This window comes from Peromyscus maniculatus, chromosome 12, assembly GCF_049852395.1.
Source record: "Peromyscus maniculatus bairdii isolate BWxNUB_F1_BW_parent chromosome 12, HU_Pman_BW_mat_3.1, whole genome shotgun sequence".
Taxonomy (NCBI): domain Eukaryota; kingdom Metazoa; phylum Chordata; class Mammalia; order Rodentia; family Cricetidae; genus Peromyscus; species Peromyscus maniculatus.
Window position 1 is genome coordinate 49,612,229 of NC_134863.1, and position 10,744 is coordinate 49,622,972.

General features: G+C 39.0%; 1 protein-coding gene across 1 annotated transcript in view; it reads left to right on the plus strand.

Annotated features, from left to right (window-relative positions):
- The window catches only part of Gabrr3 (gamma-aminobutyric acid type A receptor subunit rho3), a 56,910-nt gene extending 50,536 nt beyond the window's left edge, over positions 1 to 6,374 (plus strand). The window contains exon 9 of the mRNA XM_006981605.3: positions 5,527 to 6,374. Within this exon, the coding sequence (XP_006981667.1) occupies positions 5,527 to 5,826 (300 nt within the window). The 3' untranslated portion in view covers positions 5,827 to 6,374. The remainder of the gene's footprint in view (positions 1 to 5,526) is intronic.
- The last annotated feature ends 4,370 nt before the right edge of the window (positions 6,375 to 10,744 follow it).

Consider the following 10,744-nt stretch of genomic DNA (forward strand, 5'->3'; position numbering starts at 1 on the left):
TGAAAGCAACTTCCAGGAAAGAGGACTTATTTGGGCTCACAGTGCAAGGGCCTTGACCGTCATGGTGGGAATGTTGAGGCAGCGGGAGCTTGAAGCAGCTGGCCATATTGCATCTAGCAGCCAGAAGCAGAGAACGATGCAAGCTAATGCCCCTTTCTTCGCTTGTATCACACTGTGGGGCTTGACGCATGGGATTGAACAACCTTTTCACAGGGATGACCTAAGGCCATTAGAAAACACAGATATTTACATTAATATTCGTAACAGTAGCATAATTACAGTTATAAAGTAGCAATGAAAATAATTCACTACAACATGAAGAACTGTATTAAAGGATCACAGAATTGGGAAGGTTGAGAACCACTGGCTTATATAATATAGGGTCCTAGCCAGGGAATGGCACCACCCACAGTGGGAGGGGCTTCACACCTGAAACAATACAATTAAGTTGATCACCTACTGACAGGCCCAGAGGCCCACCTGTCAAGTGAGTCTAGATTATGTCAAAATGACAATTAGCATTAAACACCTCAGGGGCAGAGACTAACTTCTTTAGTAAACTTCCACTTGCATTTCTTAAAACTCTTGCATTAAATCCAAATGCCTTGATAAGGGACACGTGAGCAAGATTGTGACAGTGTACTGTGGAACTTTAATCTCTGCTCCATGCTGGCTGTGTTTTCTTCAGCATCCTCATTCACCTTCACCAAGGGCTTTTGTGTGTGAAGAATTCTTCTTAGTGTGCATTAGTCTTCTGACTCTGCCCCATTAAAAAGAGGGGTTGTTGTACAAACCACACGCTTTCTAATAGATGACGATGGTAGTGGTGGTGGTGATGGTGATGGTGATGGTAGCTAGAATGTATTGAGTGTTCATTTTATATTGGAATTATGCCAACACCTAAAATATTTGATTTGATTTTCATAGTTGCCCTGAGAGGTCAATGTTTTCTCACCTTCATTTCACAGAGGTAAAGTAAGTGCATCCAAGGTCACAGAGCTAAAGGGCAATCAGGATTAGCTTTTGAGTCTATGACTCCAAAGGCTCTGCTCTCAACCAATAATGATATGGTTGTTTTCCTCATCACTTAGAAAAGTGTTAAAACAAAAAGAGGGGTTCTTCTCCCCATAATATCTTGGCAAAAGGGTATATTCTGCACTCTTAAAGTGATCATCGTTTTTTTGATATTGCTTAACAAATGTATTGGTTGCTTTTTTGGGTACTTTATTTCACAAAGGATTTGGGCATCAATCTCCTGTACTTATGAAAACTTATATAAAATATTGCACCTCTGAATCCTAACTGATAAGATTCACCCATTTGTTTGCTAAAACTACACTCAAGAAGCAATCTCTCTGTGTGCACATACACATGACTTTAATGAAATATATTCACACTGACTTTACAGATATTGTCTGTGTGTGTATGTGTATGAATGTTTTGCCTGCATGTATGTTGTGTACCACATGTGTACAGTGTCCATAGAAGCCTGCTATAAGGCATAAAATACCTTGGAAATGGAGTTACAGGCTCCGTGTAACCTGCCATGTGAGTACTGGAAACCCAACCCAGGTCCTCTACAAGAGCAGTAAGTGCTTTTCATTGCTAAGCTACCTCTCCAGCCCCAATGTTTGCAGATTGCCATATGAGTATTTGTGCGTACTCAGAACATTGTTTGATATTTTATTTTTTTCTAATGAGAGCATTTCTCACTTTCACATGGTTTTTAATATCATCTTCCACTGATACTTCACATCAGGTCCCCTGTTTAAGTTGTGCAGAAACAATCTTCTCTGACTTATAAATGCAGAAGCAGAATCTTAAGGAAATAGAATGACTTGAAAAATGATACACAGAAAAAGTGATTTCCAATTCAGGCCTCTGAGGATAATGTCAATCTTTCACTTTATGGCCTTTGATTCAAAGCCCTACAGGGACTGAATATTTTATTCTACATGCTTGTCTTTCTTTTGTTGACTATTTGAGGCTTTGCCATACACAGATGCATCCTGGGGTACATGCAGGTGTGAGGACATCATGAGCTTTCAGTTGCATGTGGCACTAGAGGGCATTACCTGTGTTCTTGTATAGCCTAACTTTGCAGGACTAAGGTAAAACCTCAGATTCTACATACATATCTAACATGATGTTAAAGCCACTGGTCCTTACTAACACTGGAGATAGGAATGATTTGCACAATATGTGTCATAAAAGACAAATGGGGGAGATTGTGTACAGAGGGAAAGATGTTTTTCTTTGTTTTAATGTGAGTAGTTAATCCAAGGAACAGACACTGCAGTAAACTGAGATCACTCATCTATTTCTTTGATTCTGAAGTATGCCTTCCTGCTCTTACCAGCCTCACAATGTACTTGTTCATACCACCTCAAAGTTTTTATTATTAGTTAAATTTGTTCTTTAACAGTTTTCCCCATGGAAATCATACACACTGACTGCTTTTACCAGATCTTCTCCTATTCTGAAATCCATGCTGATTCATTTTGAGTTTTTTTTATGATTAGTAAGAAATTTTCTATTCATTTTACATACCAACCACAGATTCCCCTCTCCTCCCTCCTTCCTCCTTCCTCCTCCCACCCCCCAGCCTTCCCCTCCAACCCATTCCCCATTCCCACCTCCTGCAAGGCAAGGTCTCTCATGGGGAGTCAGCAGAGCCTGGTACATTCAGTTGAGGCGGGTCCAGGCCCCTCTCAGTTTAACCAAGGCTGTCTATATGAAGCTGTCTGTTGGAGCTTGGTGGACTTGCTAGTGGATCCTCAACTCAAGACAATTACTCTCCCTCTTCCAGAATCTACCAATAACTAGTAGTTAATCTGTAATGCATAGGTCTCCATGATGAGCTCTTCCTTCATCCAGACTAGTGATTGACGGGGCAGTTTGTTGTGTGGCCAGTGAAGGTACCCACAGTTCATCTGTGTTCGTGATTTTGTAGTACAGAATCTAGAGGGTGGCATTTATCAGCCATTCACCACATCTCCCAGTTCTTCTGTACCTTCTATTCCCTCTTCCACAGTGTTTCCTAACCTTTATAGGAGGTAGTGTGGATATCTTGTCCAGGGATGAGCCTTCACTCATCACTTATTCTTGGCACCTTGAGGAGCCATTAAGTCTACAGTCACTGCAAGGAGGGACTTGTCTGATTGAGGCGAAACGTAGCTTTTGCCTATGTGTATAAACACGGATATTTAAAAGGGAGTTTGATGCTGTGTTAATTTAATTAAACAGTAGTAGTAAGTTCCCTTTCTTGAGCCTATTATGTCCCCAGGTTGTTAACAAGGATGACAGTACCATACACGGGCCTTAGATCCAAACAGAGGTTGATTTGTTACCTCCAACGTCCATGCCACTACTGTATTGGTGTGTCTATCTTTCCTATCAGGCTGGTTTTGTGATTTGTAGGACTTAAAGTTGGGTAAGACATTTGAAGCTCTTCCCTCCCCCGCTGCTAGCCCACATAGCACATTCCAGGACTTGGAAAGGTAAATAGCAGGCAGGAGGTTTCCAGCTCAATTTGAACTTTACTTTCACTATTTGTGTGGTATGTTCAACAATAGGATCTTACACTCTAGTTGTTGTGAACAACCAAGAGGGCTGACAAGAACTTGTATAGTTTGAGGGCCTTGGGCGGGGGCGGGGGGGGGGGCGGCTCCCAGAACAATTGCTATGAAGGTATCCCATGTCTATAACTGGGAATTTGTTTAGTTAACCCACAGCTTCTAAGGAGGAGAATTATCTGGCTATGCATGGTAACTCCCTTCATCTCTCTTTTCTATTTTTAATTTGGGTTACAAGGAGTAGACTTCCATATGCTTTCACACACACACACACACACACACACACACACACACACACACACACACACATCTCAGCTACCCACTAAAGACCAGGAACTGAGAAAACATCACAGCTAATAATTTTTAAAACTGTCCTAAGTATTGAACTTAGCCCAGAAAGGAAAAGTGAAGTTATTTTGTGTTATCTGTCATCAGAGAACTCAGTTTGTAACAGTCAGATCTGTGATCTAGAGACAAAAAGTAAAGACCATTTCTAAATCTGTTCCTGTCACACAGTTCACTTACAAACCTGGGAAAATAGTAGCTTGTTGGTAAATTGTGGACTATAAGCTTTGATCAATGACCTGGGTAATTCTAGACTGTCAATATGGAGGAAGAAAATAATACTCCTGTTCCTTAAAGATTAGTCTTCTTAAACATGCTGATAGCATTTATTCAGATAAAAAGTAGACAGCAGGTGAGATGGCCCAGCGGTTATTCTGGATAGGAAAAAAAACTACTGACAATATTGTAGCTATTATATACTTAAATTTTTGGTTGAACATTATTGACTTTATGAGGCTAATCAGTCTTAACTTCAATGCATCTTTATTTTGTCCATATTTAATTTATTACAGAGATTTCCTGTTATTAAAACAAAAACAGGTAATGTAATTCAAATGTATGGGTCCCCAGTGGTTTAGTTAACTGACTACATAGAAGCCTCTGTGTCTTTTCAATTCAGTAAAATATCATAGTTTTACATTGCAATGAACCAAATACACATTTTGATAGAGTTGACTCTGCATCCTCCAATTTAAATTCTGAATGATTTTGTCTGGAGTAGCCTTTCCATATTTGCTCATTTTTCAACTCCCCCAAAGATCAAGAAGGATTTTATTTTCTCCAAAAGCAATTACTAACAGCTGCTTCCTAGACATTGCTCCATGCTAGTGAGCGCCACTACCTCCCAAAGCAAAACTCAAAATAAAAAAAATCAGCACAGATTCATTCAATCAGGCTAGAAATCATTGATAATTTACTTCTTCAGAAAAATAAGCCAATTTCATTTTAGTTTATTGGGCTTTGTTAGCATCACTTAGAAGTAGCTTTAGGCAAAAATGGGAAGGCCTGGATAGTTTCATTTTAAAGAGCAAATAAAATTCTTTCACTAACTCACCCCCAACTGGAGTCTAAGTAGGCAGTTACTATTGTTCTGGTTTGAGACTAGAAACTAAAACAAAAGACACGGATCTGTGTATTATTATGTTCACGTTAAAGAGGAAAAGTAAGTTGGAAAGGTAATCCAAGGAGCCTATATTGATGCTGTGAAAAATCACATTAACCCTCAACTCACAAAGCCATGGCAGACTTTTCATGTTATCAGAACAAAGAGGAATGTAAACATCTGGGACAACTGTGTATCAGTTCAGGATTATATTAGAAATTATTGACATTGTACTTGTGTAACATTATGGGATGCCTAAATATCACACGGCATTAAATATACACCTCCTTGCTACCTCAGAATTTGTAAGACAATGCTTCCCACTTATTATTAAATGATTCTTTTAGTCAGATGCCAGAAGCAAAACTAGAATTCTGTTTTTTAATAATGGGCAAGACAAGTTTAATGTTCATGGAAACTATTTAATATCTGACTTACATTTTCTGTAGTTTCTATCCATAACATCATTTTTTGTGACTTACTAAAGAAAAGTCTTTTTGACAGATTTCTGGAACGTACAATATTGATGCTGTTCAAGCCATGGCCTTCGATGGCTGCTACCATGACAGTGAGACTGATGTGGACCAGACTTCATTCTCTCTACACTCAGAAGAAGACTCCATGAGAGCAAAGTTCACAGGAAGCCCCTGTACAGATTTGTCTCAGATAAAGAGAAAGTCTATGGGAGGAAACGTTGGTAGAATCATCCTAGAAAACAACCATGCCATTGATACCTATTCTAGAATTGTATTTCCCATCGTTTATATAATATTTAATTTGTTTTACTGGGGTATATATGTATGAAGAGGACTTTTTTTGCTTGCTGATTTTTTTTTTCTCTTTGCAGTACTTAGGATCTTGCATGTGCTAAATAAGTGCTCTACCATCCCCAGCCTGAAGAGGAATTTTTAATGTGAATTTCTATTGGAGTCAGATGGTATTATTTACCTCCTGGATATGAATTGGACAGTTAAACTGGGATAGAGCCAGTCATGTCTTTTGGCCTAAATAACATGTAAAAGCTGGTTGATTTATAGTTAGTGCAATGTTTAGAGTCCTGGGAGAAATTTGGCTCTATAAATAAAGTATCACAGGCATGTGTATTATGGAGGGAACTTCTCCATCAGGAATAAATATTTTGTAACTATTTTATCCTGACCTTTTCCTTTCATGAAAATGATCTTTTAAAAAAAACTAGAGAATAAAGCTGGACTATGGCATTTATTCAGGGAAAACTGATTTCTTGGTGTCTGCCAAGTGACAAGTGACATTGCCCTAAGGGAGAACGTCCATCTTCATGTGGTTCCATCCACACACAACTGAAAGTCCTGTAAACAGCTCCCTTCTTTTATCTCCAGTCACATTTTCTATATATTATACTTCATATATGATTGAGTTTAAAATGGAAAAAATATTTAAGCTTCACTCAGTCTTGTTTTGTAACATTATATTCACCTCCAGTCATCAGTAACAGTATTTAGTGTTTTGTAAATGGGGTATAGGTTTTATAACTGCATTTATGTTTTTATTAGTTACTTTTCTGTAGCTGTGATGTAACATAATTGCTGTGGGATCTTCTCTATGCTGTGAATGTGTTGCTCTGATTGGTTAATAAATAAAATGCTGATTGACCAGTAGCCAGGCAGGAAGTATAGGCATGACAAAGAGAGAGGAGAATTCTGGGAACAGGAGGGCTGAGGCAGGAGATGCTGCCAACTGCCACCATGAGTAGCAACATGTAAGACACTAGTAAGCCATGAGCCATGTGGCAAGGTATAGATTTATAGAAATGGGTTAATTTAAGATGTAAGAACTAGATAGCAAGAAGCCTGAGCCATTAGGCCAAACAATTTAAATAATATAAGCATCTGTGTGTTTATTTGGATCTGAGTGACTGGGGACCTCGGGGCAGGACTGGAGATAACTCCAGCTACATATAATGACCAAAGCAACTTTTAGGAGAAAGAGTGCATTTGCTCTTCCAGTTCCAGAGGGATAAGAGCCCATGATGGCAGAGAAGCATGACAGCTAGCAGCAGGCACGGTGGTAGAAGGAGCCAGATGGGAGCTTACATCTTCCAACCACACGTAGAATGAACTGGAAAGGGCTCAGATCTTTAAACTCTCAAAGCCTGTCCCCAGTGATGTAATTCCTCCAACATTTGCTCAATTTCCCCTAAACGGTGCCACATGAGCCAGTCCACGGAAGACATTCTCACTCAGACCACCACAGTGCTTATGTAAGTTTTCTTCATAAAAATGTTGATTGGCAGCCTACATGTGTCAGGTACTTCATTAACTGTTAGGTACCAAAAAAATAGAAAAAGAAATGACCTCTTCTTCTTCTCCTGAATGGACAGCTGTGAAAGAATGGCAAACTCAGTGGCTGTGAGCAAGGAGTCGGGAGCCTTGTCCTAACAGGAGGATGTCAACAGAGGGAAAGGAGCATCCATGAAGAGACTCTCCACTCAAAAAACTGAGGGCTGTTTGGACATCACACCAAGCAAAGATATTGAGTGAGATGTTTGTATCCCACAGTGATTTTCATTGCAACAAGTAAATCAGGCCAAGTGGGCATTACATATATGTTGTTCAGTAGAAAATCTTCCCATGGAGGCATTGATCTTTCAGATTGGCAGTATACCTGATTCAGTGTGGGGTATTTGATTTAAAAGGCACACTTTAGAGAAAATCCCTTGGCAGGAAATCAGAAATTTTCCCCTTGTTATTTTGATTGCTGAAATGAATTAAGAGAATAAATTAAATAAAGGAGTCATTCCAATGTATTGTCTTTTATTTTTACCGCACAGTCAAACAAAGTGGTTTGAATTCTTCATTGCTGGTTGAAGAAACAAATAATTTCTTGCAAGACTGACAGTAACATTGCTTTTGCCTCTTATGAGCCACATAGATTTCAAAAAATTCTCTCTCCCTCCTGCGTATGAAGGAGTAAAATAATTCTTCCTATATTATGCATTTTCTGGTATACATACTAATTCTGAGAAACTTAATTTTATTTTCTTAATTATTTCAAAATGGAAAAATACAATTTTTCCAACTCTTTCAAAACTTCTCAGAGATTATACTTTTTCTAGGATACTATCCAAAGAAATGAGACAATATTTATTTTAAACCCTATCCATTTAATTGTAAATGGATGATAATTTAACTTTTAAATTATATATTTAATGGCTGTTAGACTTGACTTAATAAGGATACTTTTATAGGGTTATATTTTCGAAATAGAGTAGAAATTACTATCATAGGTGGTTGAAGATTTATAACTATTAATTGCTGTGGTAACAGTTGGAATATATTTATGACTTTGACAAATTCTATGTGTGATTAAAAAGGAAAATAATGTAGAAACAGAAACAGGCCCACTGTTTCCTTCATCCAATTATCTGGCTCTTCTGAGATGTCTGTTTTTCACATACTTTGAATTGCAGCACTCACAATGCCAAGTGCTTCCCCTGAGCATATTCATTCCACCGTTTTAAATGAGATGTGTCATGGGATACACTTGCAATCTAGCCTAGAAGAGTAGGCCTCTGTCACACTCCACATATTCCCTATGTTCTCTTGAGGGCCATTAATGCACAACTGTTGGCCAATCAAATGTAACTCTTGCTAATATCTAGAAACACAGGCAGTATATTTCCCAGTAATAAATGTCTAACACTTCGAAATAAAATCAGTTTACTGCACCAAGGAATTTGTCAGACCATTCAGAATGAGCTGCAAGGATGTTAGTCGGTTTGCTTCTCATCAAATCCACCATTTGTGGAACAGAACTGTTCCCGGTAGCTTCATTGCTACGAGGGAGAGACAAGATTTCTGGGTAGGTTCTCATTTCAAGAATGAAAGCAGAGTTATCTGGAAAATATATATGTGACAGAGAGCATTTAATAGTTACCTCATTTCAATTTTCACTTCATTTACTGATCACAATCCTGAACAGACTGTGCATGAGTGTTCACTGAGGGATAAGCCTGGATAAAATGGGAGGATTTCAGAACATAAGCTGCTTTGTAAGATTTTTTTTTTTAAGCTAGCCAGCTTGTAAACCTTACCTAAATATAGAAATGGGCAGGTTTACAAAGACTACTCAAGGAAACCTATGAAAGGGTATATCTGAACACTGGTTTATGGTTTTGTTATAATTAGAAAAGTATAGCTTCACTATTTAAAAACATAGATAGCAATTGATTAAATATGTCTACCAAAAACTAGACATTTAATGTTTTAATTATATTATTTGAGGTTTTCTTTTAATAGCATCTTTTTTCCTTTTCAGTCTAATTATACTTGGTTTTCTCCATGTTTTATTATCATAATAGTTAAATTTCAATTCCAGTGTTTTTCTTTTACTTTTTATTCTTTATTGAAAATAGATTCTTTTCACATACAATACAACCCAACCACAGTTTCCCCTCCCTCCACTCCTCCCAGCTCTCCACCACCACCTCCCCTCTTCTCCAGATAAACTCCCGTTCTGTCTCCCATTAGAAAAGAACAGGCCTCCAAAGGACAACAACTAAACATGACAAAATACAATAAGGCAAGGCAAGAGCCCTCACACTGAAGCTGGACAAGGCAATATAACAGGAAGAAAAGAGTCCCAAGAGGAGGCAAAAGAGTCAGAGACAAGCCACCTGAAGTCATGTTGCTGTCACGGCAGCCATGTTGATGTCTTTGGCCATGATGACATCTGTGATCTGTACTGTCAGAAACCAGGTGGAAGTTCATGATCTGTGCTGCCACTGACTGTGAAGGGCAAGGAAGCTTCTTTTGCAGTGGTATTGATGACTGCAGAATCACAGTGGAGAATGAGAGACATAAGGCTTTTGTGACAACCTTGCTCCCTACCTCCACTCCCACCCCATTCCCCCAAAAATGTATTGGCAGGAAGAGAACTCTTTAAACATGTGATAGGGATCCTGAAGTATAGCTCTACACAGTTGATGGCTTCTGGCAGGAGTAGGAATAAGGAAGGACTCAGTTTTCTTTAAGAGACTGGCCACTAGGAGTGTGACCACGCTCTAGTGACTATATGGCTAACACAAATTGGACTTGGTATTTTCTTCTTCTTTTCTTCTTCTTCTTTTTTTCTGGGAGCAGTCACAAGGGGGGTTGGACCTGGGAAGACAGGGAAGTAAATGTGATTAGGGTGCATTATGTGAAACTCCCAAATAATCAATAAAAATATGTTGAAATTAAAGAGTCAGAGACAAACCCTATCTCACTGTTAGGAGTCCCACGAAAACACCAAGCTAACAACCACAACAAAGGACCTGGTGCAGACTCATGCAGACCCCATGCTTGCCCTTCAGTTTCTGTAAGCCCATGTGCGGGGGAAGGAGGTCAGGAAGAGATGGTCATTGGCATCCACGGGAGATGAAGACGGTTGGTGGGGGAGGCCTGCAACTGGTGTTCTGTTACAGCTGTAGGGAGGGGCCTGAGGGGTTGGGTCTGGGGGAACAGAAAGCACCATTTTTTTTCCTAATGGAAATTTTGTGTATACTTTTATTTACTATTTAAGCACTTACATTGTTGTTTATCTTACACCTTCTCCTGTGTCTGTAGTGACAGCAGCCTGGAGACCTGAACTTCTTAAGTTACCTCCTATCGAGAAATATATCCACATCGTGCCATTCATGGACAGGCTTTCTTCTTTGATTTACAAACAACTCTCTGTGCCTCTTTTCCTGCAAACAAAATGA